Source organism: Megascapheus bottae, chromosome 3 (assembly GCF_031878675.1).
Source record: "Megascapheus bottae isolate mThoBot1 chromosome 3, mThoBot2.hap1, whole genome shotgun sequence".
Taxonomy (NCBI): Eukaryota; Metazoa; Chordata; class Mammalia; order Rodentia; family Geomyidae; genus Megascapheus; species Megascapheus bottae.
This window is the reverse complement of record NC_143511.1, coordinates 3,859,632-3,880,033: the sequence shown is the minus strand read 5'-3', so window position 1 is coordinate 3,880,033 and position 20,402 is coordinate 3,859,632. Positions and strand designations below refer to the sequence as shown.

The window sequence follows — 20,402 nt, the reverse complement described above, 5'->3', positions numbered from 1 at the left end:
CTTAAACAGAATTGGCCATCTACTTTAGAAGTGAAATAAGACAAATCTCATTAACAGCTACTGTAATTCCTTCATTTCCCTGTGCATATATCCAGGATCCCCAAACCCTAGTGCAGACGACAGAGAAAGTAATTCTATTAAAAGAAACATTTATTCTTGATTTGCTATTAGAGTGGTTATTCCCATCACAGGATGTGTTATACTGAAGAAATTTTTAAACAGAAATTTGAGTTCCTTTATGAATGTTTTCCTTCTTGTAAATGCTGCAAAAGCACTTCTTTTCAAAGATGAATTAGCCTTCAAGGTGTTCAAAAATATGAGAGCATGTACAAATATCTGGCATGCTTGCTTGCAGGTAAAGCTTGGATAGGACTTTGGCATTTTGGAGGGTGCAGGGAGGAAGAAAGTTTCTGGACTCATAACTGTTCTCTGAAGGCTGTAATCTTTTGAGGAGGTCTGTTATTCTCATAGATCCATCCCACAGTTGAACAGTAACTCGGGCGAGGAGAGATAGCTTCTTGCTGTGAGTCCGAGGTAGAAGGTTGTTCTTTGTTGAGCTTTGTCCAGTCCTGCAATTCTTTCTCCTGACTCATCCCCATGTCCTGAGGTACCTGTCTACATGCCAGTTTCTTCTCCAATAGCTTTCCAAGAGTTTCCATTAGCTCATGGGCTTCAGGAGGCCCACAACTCATAAAGAGAGCTTTATCTTTCTCAGATCTTTCCTCTCCTGTGCTTTTCTTCCTAAAATGAATCCACTGAAAAAATTGCCTTATTTTTTTTCTGAAGTTGCTTTCAGAAGGATTCTCTGCTTTCCTTTCCTGATCATCGTGGCTCTTACTTGTTGCTGTGGATATCTCTAACCCCGAGTCCTCCCTTATAAATTCTTCTTTTTTGGATTCTGGTGAGATCAGTCTTCTCTCAGGTAGTGTGTAACATTTGCCCTGGAACTTGCCATGCTTACCAGTGTCCCATTGCTCTGTATTGCGCCTTATGCCATCCAGGTAAGTATGCAGTTCCTGGAAAGCTTCCACGGCCCCACTGGAGATACTGTTGTCATAAGACAACGATGATTCAGAAGTAAGGCTGCCTGAAGGAAAGGACATGTCACTGCAAGAAGACTCATCCTGGTTATGTGACCCAGTATTCAACTTAAACTTTAGTGTAGGATCTTTCAGAATTGATAGGCTTATTGGGTCATATTCAGTGATCAAGGTAGTTTCCACTTTACTTAAATGTGTATTTGTCATTTGTGTACTTCCCAACTGGTTGGGTTTTGTAAAATGTTCTAGATTCTCATGCACCATATTTTGTTTTCGAAGTACTCCTCTTCTGTGGTGAGAATTCCCATCCTCTGATGTATGCTCATCTCCATTTTGTCTCCTACACTTTGGGCTGTATCTGTTGGCTAATACAGTTTTTTTCTCATTAACTCTGTCTATATCGGATGTTGGAAAATGTTCTGAGATTTCCCCCATGCTTTTGTCCTGAAGCATTTTTTCTGTGTGGCTAAAACTTACCCTTTCATCTCTTGGATTAGGCCCAGCCACATCTTGCTTTGTGAACTGCCCTGGACTGTATCTACTTTCTAATTCACTTTTATTCAGATTCACCTTTTCTACGGTATTGTGTGTACAGAGCAAAAAAGTCTGATCTACAAGCTCATGCTCAATATTAGAAGGTAATCGTGTCAGGAGCCCATGTCCTTTCTGATCTACATGTAAGTTGGCAGAGAGAGAATGACGCAAGATAGGGATTGAATTTGTTGTCCCTACCACATCTTCTTGAAAAGATGTAGCACTGCGTGCAAGGTGCCTGGAGGTTGAGAGGAAGTCAAATTGGGGAAGGGGCCATGTTTTTGCTTCTCTCAACATGTAGAATTTAATAGATTCAAGAACCTTGAGGGGAAGGCCCCACCTCTGACTCATCTGAAACCTTATAATATGGGCTTCTAGCATCTGTTGTGTTTTTTGATCAAGAAAGGGAAGTTCCAGTGTAGTAACAGAGCAGAAGCTTCTACTTAATAGTGGTAGCAAATTTGTTTTTTCCATATGTGTATGAGAACTCCCAGAATGAGGTACCATATTGTCACCAACCAGCCACGAACGACACACCATCAAAGGAATCTGACCTACACTGATCTGCCAAAATTTTCTGATCACGTGCAGCCTAAGAATGCTTCTTATTTGAAGCTCATTCAGATTATTCATTGGGAGCCTTAGCAATGTATTACCTGAACTATTCCTTGAATTATACACCCATTTATTTTGTCTCTCAGGTGCAGCTGTTGGACAGTTCAACACATAGTATTCTGAATCCATTGGTAAATTATTTAATGGGTATTTCCCTAAGATGTGTCCAAGATTCTGTGCTGTATCCCTTCTCAGCTGCGAGCTTGTAGCAACACTCTCATAGAAAGTTCCCAGTTGACTCACTTGACTCTTCCTTTGGTCATTGCAAATATGGCCGTGACACTCAAAGGGTTGCAAGGAAACAGGATTGCAATTGTGGTGAGCTATCTGTGTTGAATTGCATTGTGGTTCCATTAGTACCAAAGACCCTGGGCTGAGATAGGCCTGGAAGCACCAGGGTGGGATTAGCCTATTTGGCACATGGAGCTGCAGGTTCTGGGGTTCACAAAAATGGCCAGGAAAGGCAGACACTGGGACATAGGATTGTGGGGTTTGCCTCACAAATTTTACATTGGAAGCTAGAGGGCAAATAGATTCTTGACGATTTTGGACCTCAGGAACTGAACCCCATGAACTATCTTGATGTTTCTGTACCATGTGACAGTCCAGGTATTGATTTCCATTTAAGGTGACAGGGTTATTCCTGTTCTGTGGACTGTGGGAAGGATTTCCACAGGGTGGAGAATACAGTGGTATCGTGAGAAGAGGAGGGTTCGCACAGGTATGGAAATGGGTCCGTGTAAAAGGTAGAGTCTGAGATTGTGTCATGGGTTGGGTATGCACATTGGCCAGAGGAAGAGGGATGGATTGAGGAAGTGGTGGTGGTCGTCTGCCCTGCATTTGGGCTACAGGATCTTTACAAATTTCATTGAATAAGATAAGATGAGGTTCTATTGAGCCACCTTCCCTAGACACCAAGAACGTAGCCACTATTGACTCACTGTGCAGAGATGGAAGACCCCAGAAAAGTTGACTGTCTTTCTGCTCTAAATTCTTCCCCATGGTCTTCATATATAGGAGCTGCTGATGAATTCCTAAATGCTCTGTTTTGCCTTTCATGTCCCAGTCAGTTTGGGGGGCTATGGTATCCTGCTCACCAACAAGGGAATGCATAGAGTACCATGAAGATGTCAATTGCTTTTCTGACCACTTTTGTTCAAAAACTGGTCTATCATCCTCCTTTCCTGCCTTTTCCAAAGTTTCAAAAATCGTTTTCTTCTTCTCTTGTCTCTTTAAAAGTTCCTGTATATTAAGGTCAAGAAAGGGAATATGTCTGTTCTCCACATGTGATGCATTAGAGTGTCTCCAGAAATAGGAATCCGGAGGATGGAAGGAAACATTTTCTTGCTGAAAACCACAGTGTGGCAATCTTGGGAGAAATGTGTTCTTGTTATGAGCCTGCCACCAAGAGAATTGAGAAATCTCCATGTTTTAATACTCTTTGCCTTTGATCGTTGGGACATAAAGAGGACATCAGCAGGACTACCTACCAGAAACAAAATGGCCTGTGGTTAGAGAATAGAATCTGTTCTCTTGAGTGTGATGTGTTGAAGGATGAAGATGCATGCAGTTAGCGAGGGAAACTTGGGATGAAGGAGAGGGCTAAGCTTTTGTGGTAGAGAGTTTGTTACCCAGTTGTGAGGATGAAAGAAATTCAACCAAACAGGAACGTGATCTGGTTAAGTGAGAGGATGGAAGGGCAAGTCGAGAAAGCTCAGGCAGAGAAGCTGGCATTAGGTCTGGAGGAGGGATTTCTGAGTAAGCAGAGTGCAGAGGAGGTGATGACTGAGTCACAGGAGTATGTGAAGAGCTGTGGGAGCCAAAGGCAACAAAGAGGGCACATAATTTAGGAATGCCTGTGAAAGCAAATGACTGGCCCCAGCAGTTGCTTTTATTACATACCTTATGAATGGGATTGGCATGGTGTTGAAAGGTGGTATTTCTACACTGGCCTGGAGGGCTGAAAGAGAGAAAACACAAAGCTGTAGCCAAATGGAAGACATGGGAGCCTAGCAGAGTAAAGCCTGAGACCTTCTTTACTTTCTCCCATGTTCATTGTCTCTCAGTTTTCTATAATCTCTCTCCAGGAGCTTCCTTTTCCTAGACAAGTAGCACTGATAACCCTAGTATAACAGAACATATAAAATAAAGGGCATAGAAAAAAAAGACCAATCACTTTTTCAGAACATAAAGAATCTTCTTGCTGCTCTTCTTTTTTCCATATATTTTTATTGTAATTAATTGAAGGGTTACATTATATTCACCAGATAGAAGGTGCATTACTTAATAAACATTGGTACCCTTTCTCATGTCTTGGTCTACTTCTGTATGGCAATTTCTCTGACCTAGACAACCAGGAGAGTGATATACATAATGAAAGTAGAAACATACAGGAGTCCATTTATGGGAATCCCATGTGATATTTAAATCAGAAAGCACCAAGAATCAGGGGACAAGATAACTACAATTTTTTGTTTTGGTGATTTTTTTTGTGCTTGCTAGGCTGGAGCTCTATCACCTGAGTCACACCCATAGCCTTTGGCTTTGTTTTATTTTTTGTTTGTTTGTTAAAATAGGGTTTTTTGTTTGGGCCTATGGTGGCCTAGTCAGTGATTATTGAATTTGTATTTCCCACACAGCTGGAATGACAGAAGAGTGCCACCATATTTATTTCTTTTTTTTTTTTTTGAGATGGGATCTAACTTTTGCCTAAGTAGCTGGCTTGACAGGTAGCTGAAATGGTGAGGTTATGAGGAAAGTTCACATACTTATGTGGCTTCATTTATAAAGTACTGTGATACTCAGAATCACCACAGGAGGTTACCGCAGAGATGAGTCTGAGCATCCCAAAATAAAGCATGGAACACAGAAGTTGTGACTCCAAAGCAACCACTAAACTTTCCTTGCCAGGCTATGTGTTCCTCACTTGACCAGCACCCACTCTTCAGGCTCATCACTGCTTCATGCCTGTGGCTGGGCAGAATACAGACTGAGAAGTGTTGAGTTTGACTGCCCTTCCTCCTTACTTCTCCTCTACAGGCTTTATTTTCTGAAAGACACTGCTTAAAACTGATGTCTTCAGCTGAGCACTAGTGGCTTATGCATGTTATCTTAGCTACTCAGAAACTGAGATCTGAGGATTGTGGTTCAAAGCCATCCCAGTGATCCTCTTCTTACCTTCAATGAAAGAAAACCGGAAGTGGTGCTGTGGCTCAATTTGGTAACAAAAAAGCTCAGGAACAGCACTCAAACCCTAAGGAAGTTCAAGCCTCACAACTGACAAAAAAAACCCAAATATTCATATCCTCAGAGATGATCAACCTAGGATCTCATCGAAAGACAGGCAAGTCACCTTTGAGGTGCTAGGTCAAACAAGTGGCACCTTACCTTAACATTTCCTACCTTTCTTTTCTTGGTTCTTCCCTGATGCTAAGAAGAAAAGAAACATAAAGAAGCTACTCTTAGGAAATATAGATATCCATTATCTAAAAATAATATTATTCCCAATTTTAAATAATAGTTTATTCCTTTCTTGATTAATTTTATAAGATGATCAGATTTTTCAATTTATTTTTTTTTGAGAATCTAAAAGAAGGACTTGAGTTCATACTTGAAGTTTAGTCAGAAGTCTCTCCTCTCTAGATTTGCCCAACATGGAGGAAGGCTTGGTGAAAATGCTTGACATTAAGTGAAACATAGGATCAAGTGGTACAAAGAGTCCATTCCCCTTTAGAGCACTTGTAATCTGTAACTAAGATAAGTCAGAATCATGGAACTGGTGCTTGGAATCCCTCATACCCAGATTAGTTGGCTGTGAACTGCAAATGTAAACATTATCCCTACCTGAATCTCTAGCCTTGCCGATCTATTGCTCTAGAGGAATGATCTCCTGGTCTCTCCTAGCCTTCTTATCTCTGATATCTCTCTGGGCCAATCAAAAGTCATCTAGCAATGTGAGAAGGTGAATAGGAAGCTAAAGAATCATCCTGTGAGAAAAGAGTCAATTATGGCATTAAGGAGCTTTGGAAAACTGAATAAGCTAAAAAAAATTTTTTTTAGTGCTATCAGAGAATGGAGCTCCCAAGTAAAACCACCTCCCACCTCTTCACAGAAAGCATAATCAAGGCAAAATCCAATGGAATCGTAAACTGGAAAGAACATTTAAGTGGACAATTTGATGAATTGCCAAAGAATGTTTGTGAACTATCATTAGAGTGAGGCTGCTCCATAGGTTTTAATCTTACACAGTTTCCTACATTTTATTTCGTGCAAGATTCCCCGTCAGGCTCTCATAGTGAAGATCCATGGGAAAACCTTCATATTTCCATCAGGAAGAGAGAAAAGGAACCATTTTCAAACAGACCCCAATTATTCTCTTTAACAGGAGCCTTCTTAGTAGAAGACATCAACACTAGGTGCTATGTCATATGGGAGAAGGAAAGTTGCCTATCTCCAGCCTCTTCTACCCACCCTGTGTTACCCTAAGATTCAGAAAAACAAACCTAAAGTCACGAATGAACCCCACAGCCCAGGGACTCATACCTACTAGAAATAGGAGATTTAAACCCAACATGAGCTGTGTCATGAATGCTCTACTTAAGGAAGTAACCTTATGAAAAACTAAAGCACCAGAGACAAAACCTGGGTACTAGAAGAAATTTGAAACTCTGATGGTTATAACTATAGAAAACATTAAACACAGCCCAGTTCCTAGGAACTTAACATAAATTCTACCACTAGTAGTTCCTATTAGTGAACATCATTAATGGCTTTCAAAAAATCAAAACAACAACAGAAAACTCACAAAGTGCCCAAAGCTATTTCCTGGGATCCTACAAAATAGAATGATCACATGTTTTATCACTGAAACCAAGACCTCTCTGGGAGTGAAAAAGACCATTGCTAGGTGCCAGGGTCTTACAGCCATAATCCTAACTTACTCAGGATGCTGAGATCTGAGGTTTTTGGTTTGAAGGCAGCTACAGGTGGAAAATCAATGAGACTCTTATATCCAATTAACCATCAAAAAAGCTCAAATGGTAGAGTGCAAGCCTTGAGCAACAAAGCTAAGGGACAGACAGTTCCCAAGCCCCAAGTTCAAGCCTTAGTACCGTATCATTTTGAGCCACAGTGCCATTTAAAATATTCTTGTGATTAATTGGAGATAAACATCTCACAGACTTTCCTGCCTAGACTTTGAACAGTGATCCTCTGATCTTAGCCTTCTGAGTAGCTAGGACTATAGGTGTGAGTCACTAGTGCCTGGCAGGAATTATTTTAAAAACACTGAATACATATAAATAGAGAGTAAGGCTGTAAGAGTGGTCACCACGGTATGGGAAAAGGAAATGGGAAGATAAATAGGAAAGAATACTCAGCATCATGTTATATACCCTAAAAATACACAGTTAGAACTTCTAGAAAAAGGGATCCAAATAAAATTAAACAAAATTCCTGTTTAAGATAACGTAAAGGAGAAAAAAAGGGAAAATAAAAAGGAAGATTGGGTATAATGAATATTAAAGTTGAAGATATGAGATAATACTCTTAACATATGAATCCTATAGATATTTGCCATGAAATATTGCCATGAATCAAAAGAAAACAGGCTGAGTGTGGTGGCTCATGCCTGTAATCCTAGCTACTCAGGAGGCTCAGATCTGAGGACCAAGATTCAAAGCCAGTCCAGGCACAAAAGACCTAAGACTCTTTTCTCCAGTTAACCTCTTGACAATGGGAAGTGGGGCTTGGATCAAGGGTAGGGTGGTAAGCCTTGAGCTGAAGAGCTCAGGGACAGCACCCAGGCCCAGTTCAAGCCCCATGACCCACAAAGGAAAAAAGGAAAGGAAACAGAAATAGTATTAATTTCAAGCAAAGCATAAGAAAAGTTACCAGTGATAAAAGAAGTATCAAATAATAATGAAGGGTTCAATTTTCCAACAACATAAGGAAAACATTGTGTATATATCTAATAACAGATTGTCAAAATGTATGACAAACTGTTAGAAATAGGAAAGGAAATAGATGAACCTACTGATATTGTTAACAGCTTCAACAAACTTTATAACAGAAATTGAAGCTTGGTTGTGCTGCAAATCATCAGGACATAGTCTGAAACAACACATTCAATCACTTGGATATCATTAATATTATCAAATAATCTCCCCAAGCTGAACAGAATACATAATCATTTCCCCATGCTCAAGTGGTACATCCTCCAGGATATAACACATTTTGGGAAATAAGCTATGCCTTAATAAATAAAAAAGAACAGTAGCCATATGAAATATGCTTTTAGGCCAAAAGCTGTTAAAATAGAAATCAGTAAAGGAAAGGTAGTTAGAAAAATCCCAAAATGATCTGAGATTAAACAAAGCATTAACTCATTGATCAAATTTTTTGAGAGGTTTAAAATATGTAAAAGTAAATAAAATGAAAATGCAACTTAGAAAAATGTGTTGGATGCGGCAAAGGTAGTGTTTAAAGGGAAGTTTATCACATTAAATCCATGTATTACACTCGGAGCAGCTCTAGTTTTATTACCTGTTTGATATCTCTCTGTTTCTAGGCTATTGGGAAATACAAATTCCTCTTCTGTTAGCACAGAGAGAGAAGGAGAAACCCAGACAGGAAGTCGGAGATAGGAATACTCAAGAAGTCAAGTTGAAGTTCAGTTATGCTGTGGTATGGCTTCGAGGTCAAAGAAGAAGATCCACATCAGAATCCAGGCACTGAGTACACATTCTAAATTACACACAGTTCCACGCCACATCACAGAGCCTGAGCAGAAAGCAAAGATTCTTAAGGCTGGTGGTGGAGAAAACAACATAAAGGAATTGAACCTACAGCTTCCCTCCATCACCCAGATATGCTAATCTGTTCATCCCTCTTGTGTCCTATAGATGCCTTCACTACACCCTTTCAATAGAGTGTGTTTACCTCAATATTTTAATCATTCTACCTACTACCTAGATATTATAAGAGATCCTTTTATTGCATTGTGATCTCCCTTTGGATAACATGTAATCTTTGAAAGCTTTGCATGCTCAGGGACTTACAAGTTCTATTCTGCTCTCACCTACAGCTCCTCAAATACACAATGCTTTTTACCTGCACAAAAACAGAAACCTTGAACACAAAACCCCTTGAGATTTCTCAAAAGGTTCAGTGATAATGCTAAAAGCCTGTAGAGAGCACAGTACTTTACACCAATGAACAGAATCCAAAAAAGCATAAAAGGGAGACGACACAACAAACATTTTCAACATGTTTTCAATCATTCTTTCTCTCTCCAACCCTGCTTCCTCCTCATTCTGCCTTCCCTCTCCCATAGTTTTGCATCAGTTGTACAGAGCAATTGTACATGTCCAAAGCCCACACAACCAGATCCATCCTGATGTGAGGGGTAGGCTTCACCTTAGCATCATGGGTCTTCTAATTAGGCTGATTGAACTTCATTTGGCAAGGCCCTTTGCTTTAAACCACATTTATGGTTACTTTATGAGCTTTTTCCTCCATCTACTTTGTAACTTTTCACCAAAATTTCCATTGGTTCATATAGAGAGAGAGATGTTATTTTGGTGGCTATTGTATAGTATATCTATTATCCTTTCATAATATTAGTTCACTTAACCCTTAAAACTCTTAAAACTTATGTATTTACAGCCAGGCTCTGATAGTTCAAACCTGCAATCCTCACTATATGGGATACTGAGGACCAGAGGATTGCAGTTCAAAGCTAGCTAGAGCAGAATCCCAAGTTAGAAGGGACGCTGAGATTGGGAGGACTGCAGTGGCAGGACAGCACAGTCAGGAAAATCCATGAGGTTCTTCCTCCATGGCGGAAACTGGACCGTGGCACATTCCTGTGATCCACGATGGAGGCAGATTGTGGCTCAGATGCATACCTAGACAGGAACAAAACCAAACCAAACGAAACAGTGAAAAACAGAGTTGTAAGCAGTATTGCACCTGAGGCCCCCAAATTCCAGCTCCAGTACCACCAAAAATAGATCTTTTAGCTTCAGAAGTTTATAAACTGGTTAAGCCCTGTGTTGTTCCCTCATAGTATTGTTTAGCCATCAGGTTTGATGAATCCACCTTCACCCCAGACACCCAATCCTTGCTTTTTCTTACAATGAAAGCTTACCAGAAATACTAGACTGTTCTTTGTCCTGTCCTGCATGCGTAGCTTCTCCATTGTCTTGTCAAGCCGACTTCCTCCCATCTGCCTTCCCTTGACTAGAGGAGGTCTGTTCAGAAATACCTCTTATATAGCCTTGCATTCCTGGTGTTGCTTTGTTGTTGTTTGTAACAAGCAAACTCACAAACACAAAAATATCCTTTAATATATGACCAGGAGAAACCTCATCACAAAAGTGAACGTATCTGATTTTGTTACCTGGTATAGTATGTATATATGTTTGTTTGTTTATTTCAAATAAGGAAGGGAAGGAGGAAACAAGATGATTGGGAGGGAGTGGGGGGGAGGGAAACAGGGCCAAATATGAAAAGGGGTATCCATGTGTGAGAAGTAATGCACCTACTACCTGACGAATTACAACTGTAATCCCTCTATACATTACCCCAACAATAAAATTTAAAAAAACGAAAAGTAAACCTGGGGGAGGGGTCATAAAACTGAAACAATAGGTATATTCCTCAAAAGAGATCAGGTCATAAAAAAGTACTATTCCAGATTAAAAGAGACTGATGTCACACAGCTAAACACAATAGGAAATTACAGACTGCCCTTGTAATGGAGATGTTAAAAAAATAAAAAGAAAAGAAAAGAGGAAACAGCTGGGTGCAGTAACTCATGCCTATAATCCCAGCTACTCCAGGAGGCTGAGATCTGAGCATCATGATTGCAAGCCAGATGGGCAGAGAAGCCTCCATAAGACTCTTATTCTCCAATTAACCTCTTATCTCTAAAAAACAGAAGTGGCACTGTGACTCAAGTGGTAGAGCATTTGCCTTGAACACAAAGAGGCTCACAGATAGCACCCAGTCCCTGAGTTCAAGCCCCACAACTGGAAAAGAAAAGAAAAGCACAAATACATACTACATATACAATAAGGATGAATGATTTAAAATTTTATAACTACTTAAAGATAATAAAAATTGTAACTGTGTTAACGTTACTGAAAGATAATCAAGTATTAAGTGTTAAATTTAGTATTATTTTAATAGATGAAATATAACCATTCATACGTATGAAATTTCTCCTCAAGTATATAAATTTATTTTTGTATATATGTTCTTGCCTACATATATGTGTGTACAAAGATACACATATATACATGTAAACAAATAACATGTCATATACACATATGTATATAAATATACATGAGGGAAGAGAGAAAAACCAGCAAATGGGTTAAACATTAGCAAGAAGTAAATCCAGTTAAATTATACATTGTTATTTACGATCAATTTAACTTTTTTCAAGTTTGTTTTAAATACATTTTTTTCTTGATAATAGGATTTGATCTGAGGGCCTTTTACTATGTGGATGCTCTGCCACTGAGCCACACTCTTCACTTTAAACTACCTTCCTTTTGTTGATCGTGAACATTAAACTCTGGGCCCGGGTGCTTTTGCTCAAAGCTAGCACTCAACCACTTGTGCCACAAGATCACTTCTGGCTTTTTCTGTGATTAACTGAAAATAAGAGTCTCACAAATTTTTCTGCCCGAGCTGGTTTCAAACCACGATCTTCAGATCTCAGCCTCCTCAGTAGCTAGTATTGCAGATGTGAGCCACTGGTGCCCAGCTTTAAACAACTATATTTTTAACTTGACCATTGACTACATTGTACTGAGCCTGGCATAACTTTTAAAATTTTTGGCTTTGGTTCCCACAACTTCCTCACACCACAGGTACACCCAACACCATTTTCGAAATGGTTGTCTCAACTCTGTTCCAAGGAAAATCTTGATTCCTTGAAACCAAAATTTCAAGGAATCACATCCAAAATATGTAACAATTGGGTTTTTTCTTCCTTCCTTTTTTTCTTTTTTCTTTCTTTCCTTTCTTTCTTTCTTTTCTTCTTTCTTTCTTTTCCTTCCTTCCTTCCTTCCTTCCTTCCTTTTCTTCTTCTTCTTATTCCTCTTCTTCTTCTTCTTCTTCTTCTTCTTCTTCTTCTTCTTCTTCTTCTTCTTCTTCCTCTTCTTCTTCTTCCTCCTCCTCTTCTTCTTCTTCTTCTTCTTCTTCTTCTTCTTCTTCTTCTTCTTCTTCTTCTTCTTCTTCTTCTTCTTCTCCTTCTCCTCCTCCTCCTCCTCCTCCTCCTGTCCTTCCTTCCTTCCTTCCTTCCTTCCTTCCTTCCTTCCTTCCTTCCTTCCTTCCTGCCTTCCTTCCTTCTTTCCTTTCGTTCTTTCTATTTTGCCAGTCCTGAGGGTTGACCTCAAGGCCTGGGCACTGTCCTTGGAATTTCTCAAGGGTAACACTCTACTGCTTGAGCCACAGCATCACTTCTGGCTTTTTCTATGTATGGGGTACTGGGGAATCAACCCAGGGCTTCGTGCATGCTAGGCAAGCACTCTACCACTAGGCCACATTCCCAGCCCCAGGTCTCTTTCTTATTGGTTCCTACTGAATCATCTGTCTTCAGGGATTCATGGTAGAATCTAGCTTGAAGGTGCTTTTCTGTTTTGCTAAGTCATTACCTCTCCTCCAGATTTCAAAAATATATTGAGCTCTTCTGTAATAGCCTCTCCTATTCCTGACATTCACTTAAAAAAAAAGATTTTATTAATACTGATTTTTTACATCAAATTTCAAATGTCAAGTTTAACAAACAATATTCAAGAAGGGAATCTCTATATGCAATCACAGGCACATAAATTTAGGAACAAAATTAAAGTTAAGCTGAAACTGCGTCATAGATATGCATTGCTCTATACAATATAACATAATGTCTTTAGAATATATATCCCACCATAGATTTATATGTCCATATAGTTATATTCATATCTCAAAGGCCAAAAGTATTGAGTCATCACTCTTGTACTATTTGAATCTAAGATCCACATATCAGGAGACAGTATGACTTTTGTTCCTTTGGTCTTGATTTATCTCGCTCAACATGATTCACTCTAATTTCATCCACCTCACCGTGAATGCCATTATTTTATCTTATCTGGTGGTTATATAGAATTCCATTGTATATATACATACCACATTTTTTGTATCCATTCATCTCTAGTAGGGCATCTGGGTTGTTTCCATCTCTTGGGTATTGTGACTAGTGCAGCTATGATCATGGCTGAGCAGATGTCCTTATCATATCCTGGGTTATGATGCTTAGAGTAGATATCCAGGAGTGGTATGGCTGGATTGTAGGAAAGGTCTATATTTAGTTTGTTGAGGAACCTCCAAACTGCCTTCCAGAGTGGCTGAATTTGTTTCCATTCCCACCAGCAGTGCAGTAGGGTTCCTCTTTCTCCACATCCCCACCAGCATTTGTTGCTGTCTGAGTTCAGAATATTGGTTATGCTGATTGGGGTAAGATGGTATCTTAGGGTTGTTTTTATTTTCATTTCCTTTGTGTCCATGGATGATGAGCATTTTCTCATATGTTTCTTTGCTATCTTAACCTCTTCTTTTGATAAGTCTCTGTTTAGATCCCTTTCCCACTTTGTGACTGGTTTATTGGCTTTGGGGGAATTAGTTCCTTGAATTCCCTTTAGATATTGAGTATTAGGCATTTGTCTGATGTATTATTGGTAAATATCTTTCGCCAGTTGGTTGGCTATCTTTCTGTTTTAGTAGCTATGTTTTCATCTGTGCAGAAACTTTTTATTTTTAGGTAGTTCCACTTGTCAAATCTCTCCACTCTGTTGTGATCTGGGACTCTGTTCAGGAAGGCTTTGCCTGTGCCTATGTGTTCCAATGTCTCTCCTACTCTATCATGTAACGCTTTCAGAGTTTCAGGTCTGATATTGAGATCTTTGATCCATTTTGAGTTAACATTTATGCATGGCAACAGGCTGAGATCAATTTCAGTTTTCTGAATGTGGCTACCCAGTTTTGCCAGCACCAATAATTGAATAGGCTGTGTTTGTTCCACGGTAGATCTCTAGCTCCTTTGTCAAATATAAGATGACTATAGGTATGTGGTTTTATTTCTGGATCTTCTGTTCCATTGATCTTCTGGTCTATGTTGTTTTTGTTATTTGGCTCTATAGTAGAGTTTGAAGTCTGGTATTACAGTACCACCTGCATTACTCTTTTTGCCTAGAATTGCTTTGGCTATTCTAGGTCTTTTGTTGCTCCATATGAACCTTTGGATTGTATCTTCTATTTGAGTAAAGAATTGTCTTTGGGATTTTGATGGGGATTGCACTGAATTTGTATATCAATTTTGGCAATATGGCCATTTTCACTATATTGGTTCTTCCTATCCATGAGCGTGGGATGTTGTTCCATGTCCTCTTCGATTTCTTTCATTAGGCTTTTATAGTTTTCATGAAATAATTCCTTTACATCGTTGGCTAAGTTAATCTCTAAACATTTTACTCTTTTGCAAAAGGGATCATTTTCTTGATTTTTCCCACTGTTTGTGTATTTTTGGCGTATAGAAAGGCTACTGACTTTTGCAGGTTGATTTTGTATCCTGCCATTTTGCTAAAGTGATTTATTAGTTCTAGGAGTTTAGGAGTGGAGTTTATTGGGTTGTTCAGATATAGGATCATGTCATCTGCAAGTAGGGATAGTTTGATTTCTTCTTTCCCTATGTGGATCCCTTTGATGTCCTTCTCTTGTCTTATTTCTATAGCTAAGGGTTCCAGCACTATATTGAAGAGAAGTGGAGGAAGTGGGCATCCCTGTCTAGTTCCTGATTTTAAAGTAAATGATTCTAGTCTTTCTCCATTTAATATGATACTGGCTGTAGTTTGTCATATATGGCTTTAATTATTTTAAGGAATGTACCTGCTATTCCTATTTTTTCTAGTGCTTTCAAGATGAATGGATGTTGTATTTTGTCAAATGCCTTCTCGGTGTCCAGAGAAATTATCATATGATTCTTAACCTTAGCTCTATTGATATGATGTATTATATTAGTTGATTTGCAAATGTTAAACCAACCTTGCATCTGTGGGATGAAGCCTACTTGATCGTGGTGTATAATTTTTGAAATTTGTCTCTGGATTCTGTTGGTTAGTATTTTATTGAGGAGCTTTGTGTCTATGTTCATCAGAGAGATTGGTCTGTAGTTCTCTTTTTGGAGGGAGGGGTCTTTCCCTGGTTTGGAGATGAATGTGATTTTGGCTTCATAGAATGATTTTGGGATGGCTTCCTCTGCTTCTAGCTGTCGTTCACTTTTTAAGCACTTCTACTTTTTATATCATTTAAGTTGTATTGAAATGTACCATAACACATACCATACCACCCACCTAGGTCATGTATAATTTTTATGCTGTACAAACATACCAGAGTCAAATTCAAAGTATTTTCATGACTTTAAAAGGGGACTCTGTGACCTTGAGATTTTATTCACACTTATCCCTCCTCATCTCTCATCGACCATTAGTCTTTCTGTCTCTGTAAATGTAATGTTCATTTTCTGGGTGTAATGGAATCATATATAGTCAATTGCACGTGACTTCCTTTCGTTAACAGTGTTTTCAAAGTTCATCCATATTGTGGCATGTATCAATATTTTATTCCTTTTTATTACTAAAAGCTATTTTCTGCTCTAATAAACATTTTGTTCATCTATTCTTTAGTTGGATAAGTGAGCTGTTTCTGGTCTGGGCTGTGATGCAGCTATAAACATTTACATACAAGTTTCTGTGTGAACTTAGGCATTTTTCTCAGGCATAGAAATAGAAATGGAATTGCTGTGTGATATGGCCATGCTATGCTTAACATGTGAGGAAATGGCAAAATGATTTTTAAAACAGCTGGATCATTTTACATTTTTACTGGCTGTGAGAGATACTTCCAATTTCTCCAGGATTTTAGCCTTTATCTACTCATTTTTGTTAATCCTGGTGTGAACTATCTCACCATGAAAGTTATTTGCACAAGGTAATGATTTGTGGAATAAAAGATTGCGAATAGTGCTTTTGCCCCTCATGCCAGAAGTTGCATCACCACAGGTAGACTTAAAAATATATATATATATATATCCAGCTAAAGTGTCACATAGGTTTATGATTCTATTATACAAATGACAGAGAAAAATTCCCTCCCTGAAAATAATTCGTTCTTTTCCCCACTATACATGCACAGAGCTGGGAGAGGGCAGAGCCTGAGAGCTGACCATAACTTCATGATTCCAGTAGATTTTCAACATGTGTATTTTTTCAGACAAAAGATATAAAGGGAATTAATAAAGCCTATCTGAAGATAACATTTAGAAATGTTGATTACATATAAAACCTTTAGGATAAAGGAAACAAGTATAAGAGCATAGCATATGAAATAGTAGAAAAATAATAAAGTTAATTTAATCTAGAATTGAAAATTTTGACTAATATTGGAAATAGAAAAAATGAGATAACGGGGAAGAATGTCAAACTATATCACCACAGAAAACAGATTATTCTGTTTTTCTTTTGGCGATATGTCTAAAATTAAGGCATAAACTGACTTCCATAGAAATAAAGGACCCTAAAAACCAACAATAGGGGAATTGATTCTAAAATGAATATTGAGGTCCTCCAAAATGTCCCCACTTCCTCTTCTGAGGAGGAGCATGTTCATATAATCTGCACGTTTTTGGAGTCCTAGGAGTCAGAATGGTAGGGTCAATGGCAAAACTCCGGAGATAAAGATATATTGAGAGGAAATAGCAGAAATCTTTTACTTTGACACACCCATAATTAGGAGGAAAAAATCATCCATAGATGACTTGCCAGAAATCTTTACAAGAAGGTCAAAGAATGCTTCTGGATCTTAGCATGTGACATATAACATATTCTTCAGCAATACTCGCTCCATTCCCAGACTCTTCCCCCTCCCATCTCTGCGCACATTTATTGAGGGAAAGAATGAATTATTTTCAGGGAGGAAACTTGTCTGCCAAACACCACAGAATAGAATCAAAACCTTATGTGACAATCTAGCTGTGGTGATGTAACTTCCATCATGAGGGGCAAAAGCCAGGAAGGTGAGCTCAGGAGCAAGTATATAGCAGGCAGCCAGATGGAGAGACTGGGTAGACTGGGGTACAGGTGGACTGGGCAGATGGAGGCAAGAATGAACAAGCAGTGAAAAAGCCAGTGAGTGTGACCAGGTCCTGAGGGCAGCTGAGATACCTCAGGTTCCTCTGGTCCTCTTCCCCAGAGCCTCTGGTCTCTAGCAGAGTGTCCAGCTGGGCCATGGCCTCATCACTGAAGGTAGATTAGGAAGAGAAGCCCAAGGATGATTCTTTCACAGAGTTTATCACAAGCCAGGTGGAAGACGTGGTACAACTTTTCACAAAGTATTCAAACCTTAAAGAACCAATCCTAGACATCCATGACCAAACTCATCTACTTAGACCTGATTCTCCCTGTTCCTGACCCCATTCTTCTCACCAATATCCACGATGGTTTGGATAGTCTCACTTATAGGAAGTGAAGTTCAGACAGATGTGAAGAGATATTCTAAGATATTTGTGATGTTCAATGGGATGTGAAAAGGCAACCAGCAGCTGGTGGACATTCTTGAGAAAATGAAACCTGAGATCTGGCTGCTTCCCCAGAAATGTAACGCAGTCTAAATGTGTGTCCAGCTCTTGAGTCTCAGGATGGACAATGAGAACTACTTTGGGATATCTATTGAAGAAGAGACAAGTTGCAAAGCTAAAATCGATTGGGAATGAAGCTCCATTTCTGGGCCAGATTTCTAAACTGTAAGAGCCAAATTGTTTTCTAAAATAGCTAAACATGCCCATGTGGAGAACTATCGCTACACTGTGGCAGAGACTGATGAGAAAAAAATGTCATCAGCCTTCAGTTTATCATATACAGAGCTGAGAAATCAGTATATAACTCTATAGGACATGATCCCCCAAAATATCAAGAGGATAAAATGACCCAGAAGCAATAACAAAGTTATATTGTACCAAGTCCAGGGCCAGGGGACTCTGTGATTCTCCGTTCAAGACCAATATTGCCTTGGTTTGTGTATTACTATTGTGATGGGAACACTGGAAATAAAACCAGAGTTTAATGGAAGTCTTATCTAGTTCTGTGATGTGTGTTCTGTCTTCTCTTTCCCTAGTGCCTCACACCCAGCCTGCCATAATTTCTGGAGAAATTAGAAAAATCTGCACACAGATGTTTCTGTGTGCAGAATTTTTAGTATGAGAATACTTTTTTCTCTCCTCCTTTGTCTTAAGCTTTGTGTTTTCTTCCTTTTGATGATTGGTTTTTTTTAAAAGTTGAGGAGCTAGGATGGCGGGGGAGCTAGGATGGCAGGGGTGGGAAAGACTATCTTACTTCTTGTGAGGCCGTTTCTTGTTTCTGTCCTTCCTGCCACAATTTCCCTGTTGACTTAGGGTTTCCAATCTATTTTAATCCCCCCTTGAACCTGATCTAACAAGGAACATGGAGGTCCTTCAGCTGTGTCCCTAGTTCGTTCTATAACTGGATTTTTCTCATTCATATGTATCTACATGTACATACTCATACAGATATGAGTATATATCTTCCTACTCCATTACCTAACCTATCCTCTTTCCTCACCACCATTTTCTTGCCCCAGTTCCTGTCAGAGATACAACTTTTGGCAGGTGATAGTTATCTTAGTTTTCAGTTACCCAGGCAAAAGTTCTGGTCCCATCCTTCTTCCTGATATTGTAGCCACTTGGTGCCCAGGATAAGTTGGAAAAGAACCAATAGCTGAGAAGCAGAGGGCTGGGGAAGACCTTTTCCTCCTAGTCAAGGTCTTTTTGCCTTCTTCCAGGTCAGGTGAACAGAGGCGGGAGATGTTAGCCTGTGTGAGGTCCAGATGCTGCTGCCCCCATTGTGCTTTCCTTTGGAAATATTTTTGTGCTTCCAAGAAAAGCAATCAGTATATATGTGTATGTATGTACACTTATCGATGTGTCCATGTTTATGGTTAAAAAACTATAGGTCAAAACGGTTGGAAAGTTGAATCCTCTTGAATCTTCCAGAGATAGCACTGTTGCAGCTTTTATGTTAACCCTTCAGCTTTTTTATTTTTTCATGAGACTTGCTATCTGTGGTCAGCCTGCCAGTGGCTCAGTGTCTACTTATGACTTTCACTCATTTTTGCCTTCAATCCTATTTCCACCCAGGCTGCATCATTTTTCCTCCCAATATTCCATAGAAAAGGAATGTGGAGGCTTTCTTCCCAAGAGTATGCAAACCAATTGCACTTTAGTTTGGCGGAAGCCCTGCCTATCTTTCGGATCTCTTCTTCACTTCCATTAGGTATTGTTTCCCTTTTGATTGTTCTACTGCCCCTCTTTACCCTACAACCCATAGATCAAGACCCATAGTGTCAAGAAATTATTAAAAAAATACACATATTTTGACCTCTTTAAAAAAAAGTCAAGCTGTCTACTGGTTGCTGGTGGTTCACACTTGTAATCCTAGAAGCCAATCTGTGCAGGAAAGTCATGAGACTTTTTGGTGTGTGTGTGGGGGAGATCATGGGGCTTGAACTCAGGGCCTTGGTGATATTCCTGAGATTTTCCTTTTTATTGTCTGGGTAATGTATAAAGGGGTTACAGTTACATTCACCAGGTAGTAGGTGCATTACTACTCACACATTGATACCCTTTCTCATGTTTTTGTCCCCATTTCCCTCCCTCTGTCCCCTCCCAATCCTCTTGTTTTCTCCCCTGCCCTTTCCTATTTCAAATAAACAAACTTGTATACAATGTACTAGGTAACAAAGTCAGAATGAATAACAATTCCTGAGATTTTTTTGTTCGAGGCTAATACTCTACCATTTTGAGCCACAGCTCTACTTCTGGTTTTCTGGTCGTTAATTGGAGATACAAGTCTTAAATTTTCTTGCCTGGGCTGGCTTTGAACTATCTTCTCAGATCTCAGCTTCTTGAGTATCTAGGTACAGAAACAAGCCAGCTCCATGAGACTCTTATCTCTAATTAACTACCAAAAAAAGCCAGAAATGTAGCTGTGACTCTAATGGAACACTAGCCTTCAGGAAAAGTTTAAGGACATTGCTCAGGCCCTGAGTTTAAGCCCCAGGACCAACACACACACACACACACACACACACACACAC

The 20,402-nt window shown here is 39.3% G+C and overlaps 1 protein-coding gene and 1 pseudogene across 1 annotated transcript; one reads left to right on the top strand and one right to left on the bottom strand.

Moving 5' to 3' along the window:
- Nucleotides 1-416: 416 nt before the first annotated feature.
- Nucleotides 417-17,520, bottom strand: LOC150064838 (spermatogenesis-associated protein 31D1-like). The gene is made up of 4 exons (XM_090329227.1): nucleotides 17,456-17,520; nucleotides 4,092-4,149; nucleotides 839-3,278; nucleotides 417-670 (listed from the first exon to the last, which is right to left on the bottom strand). Exons 1-4 carry the CDS (start codon nucleotides 17,518-17,520, stop codon nucleotides 417-419), a joined length of 2,817 nt encoding a protein of 938 aa, XP_090185353.1.
- LOC150064837 (proteasome activator complex subunit 3 pseudogene) lies at nucleotides 17,519-18,273 on the top strand (annotated as a pseudogene).
- Nucleotides 18,274-20,402: the final 2,129 nt, after the last annotated feature.

Coding starts and splice junctions, on each gene's coding strand:
- LOC150064838 (XM_090329227.1), bottom strand. CDS start 17,520: ATGGCCCAGCTGGACACTCTGCTAGAGACCAGAGGCTCTGGGGAAGAG. Junction 4,150..17,455: donor GAGGACCAGAGGAACCTGAG/GTATCTCAGCTG, acceptor TCTCTCTTTCAG/CCCTCCAGGCCAGTGTAGAA. Junction 671..838: donor AGAGATATCCACAGCAACAA/GTAAGAGCCACG, acceptor GGCCTCCTGAAG/CCCATGAGCTAATGGAAACT.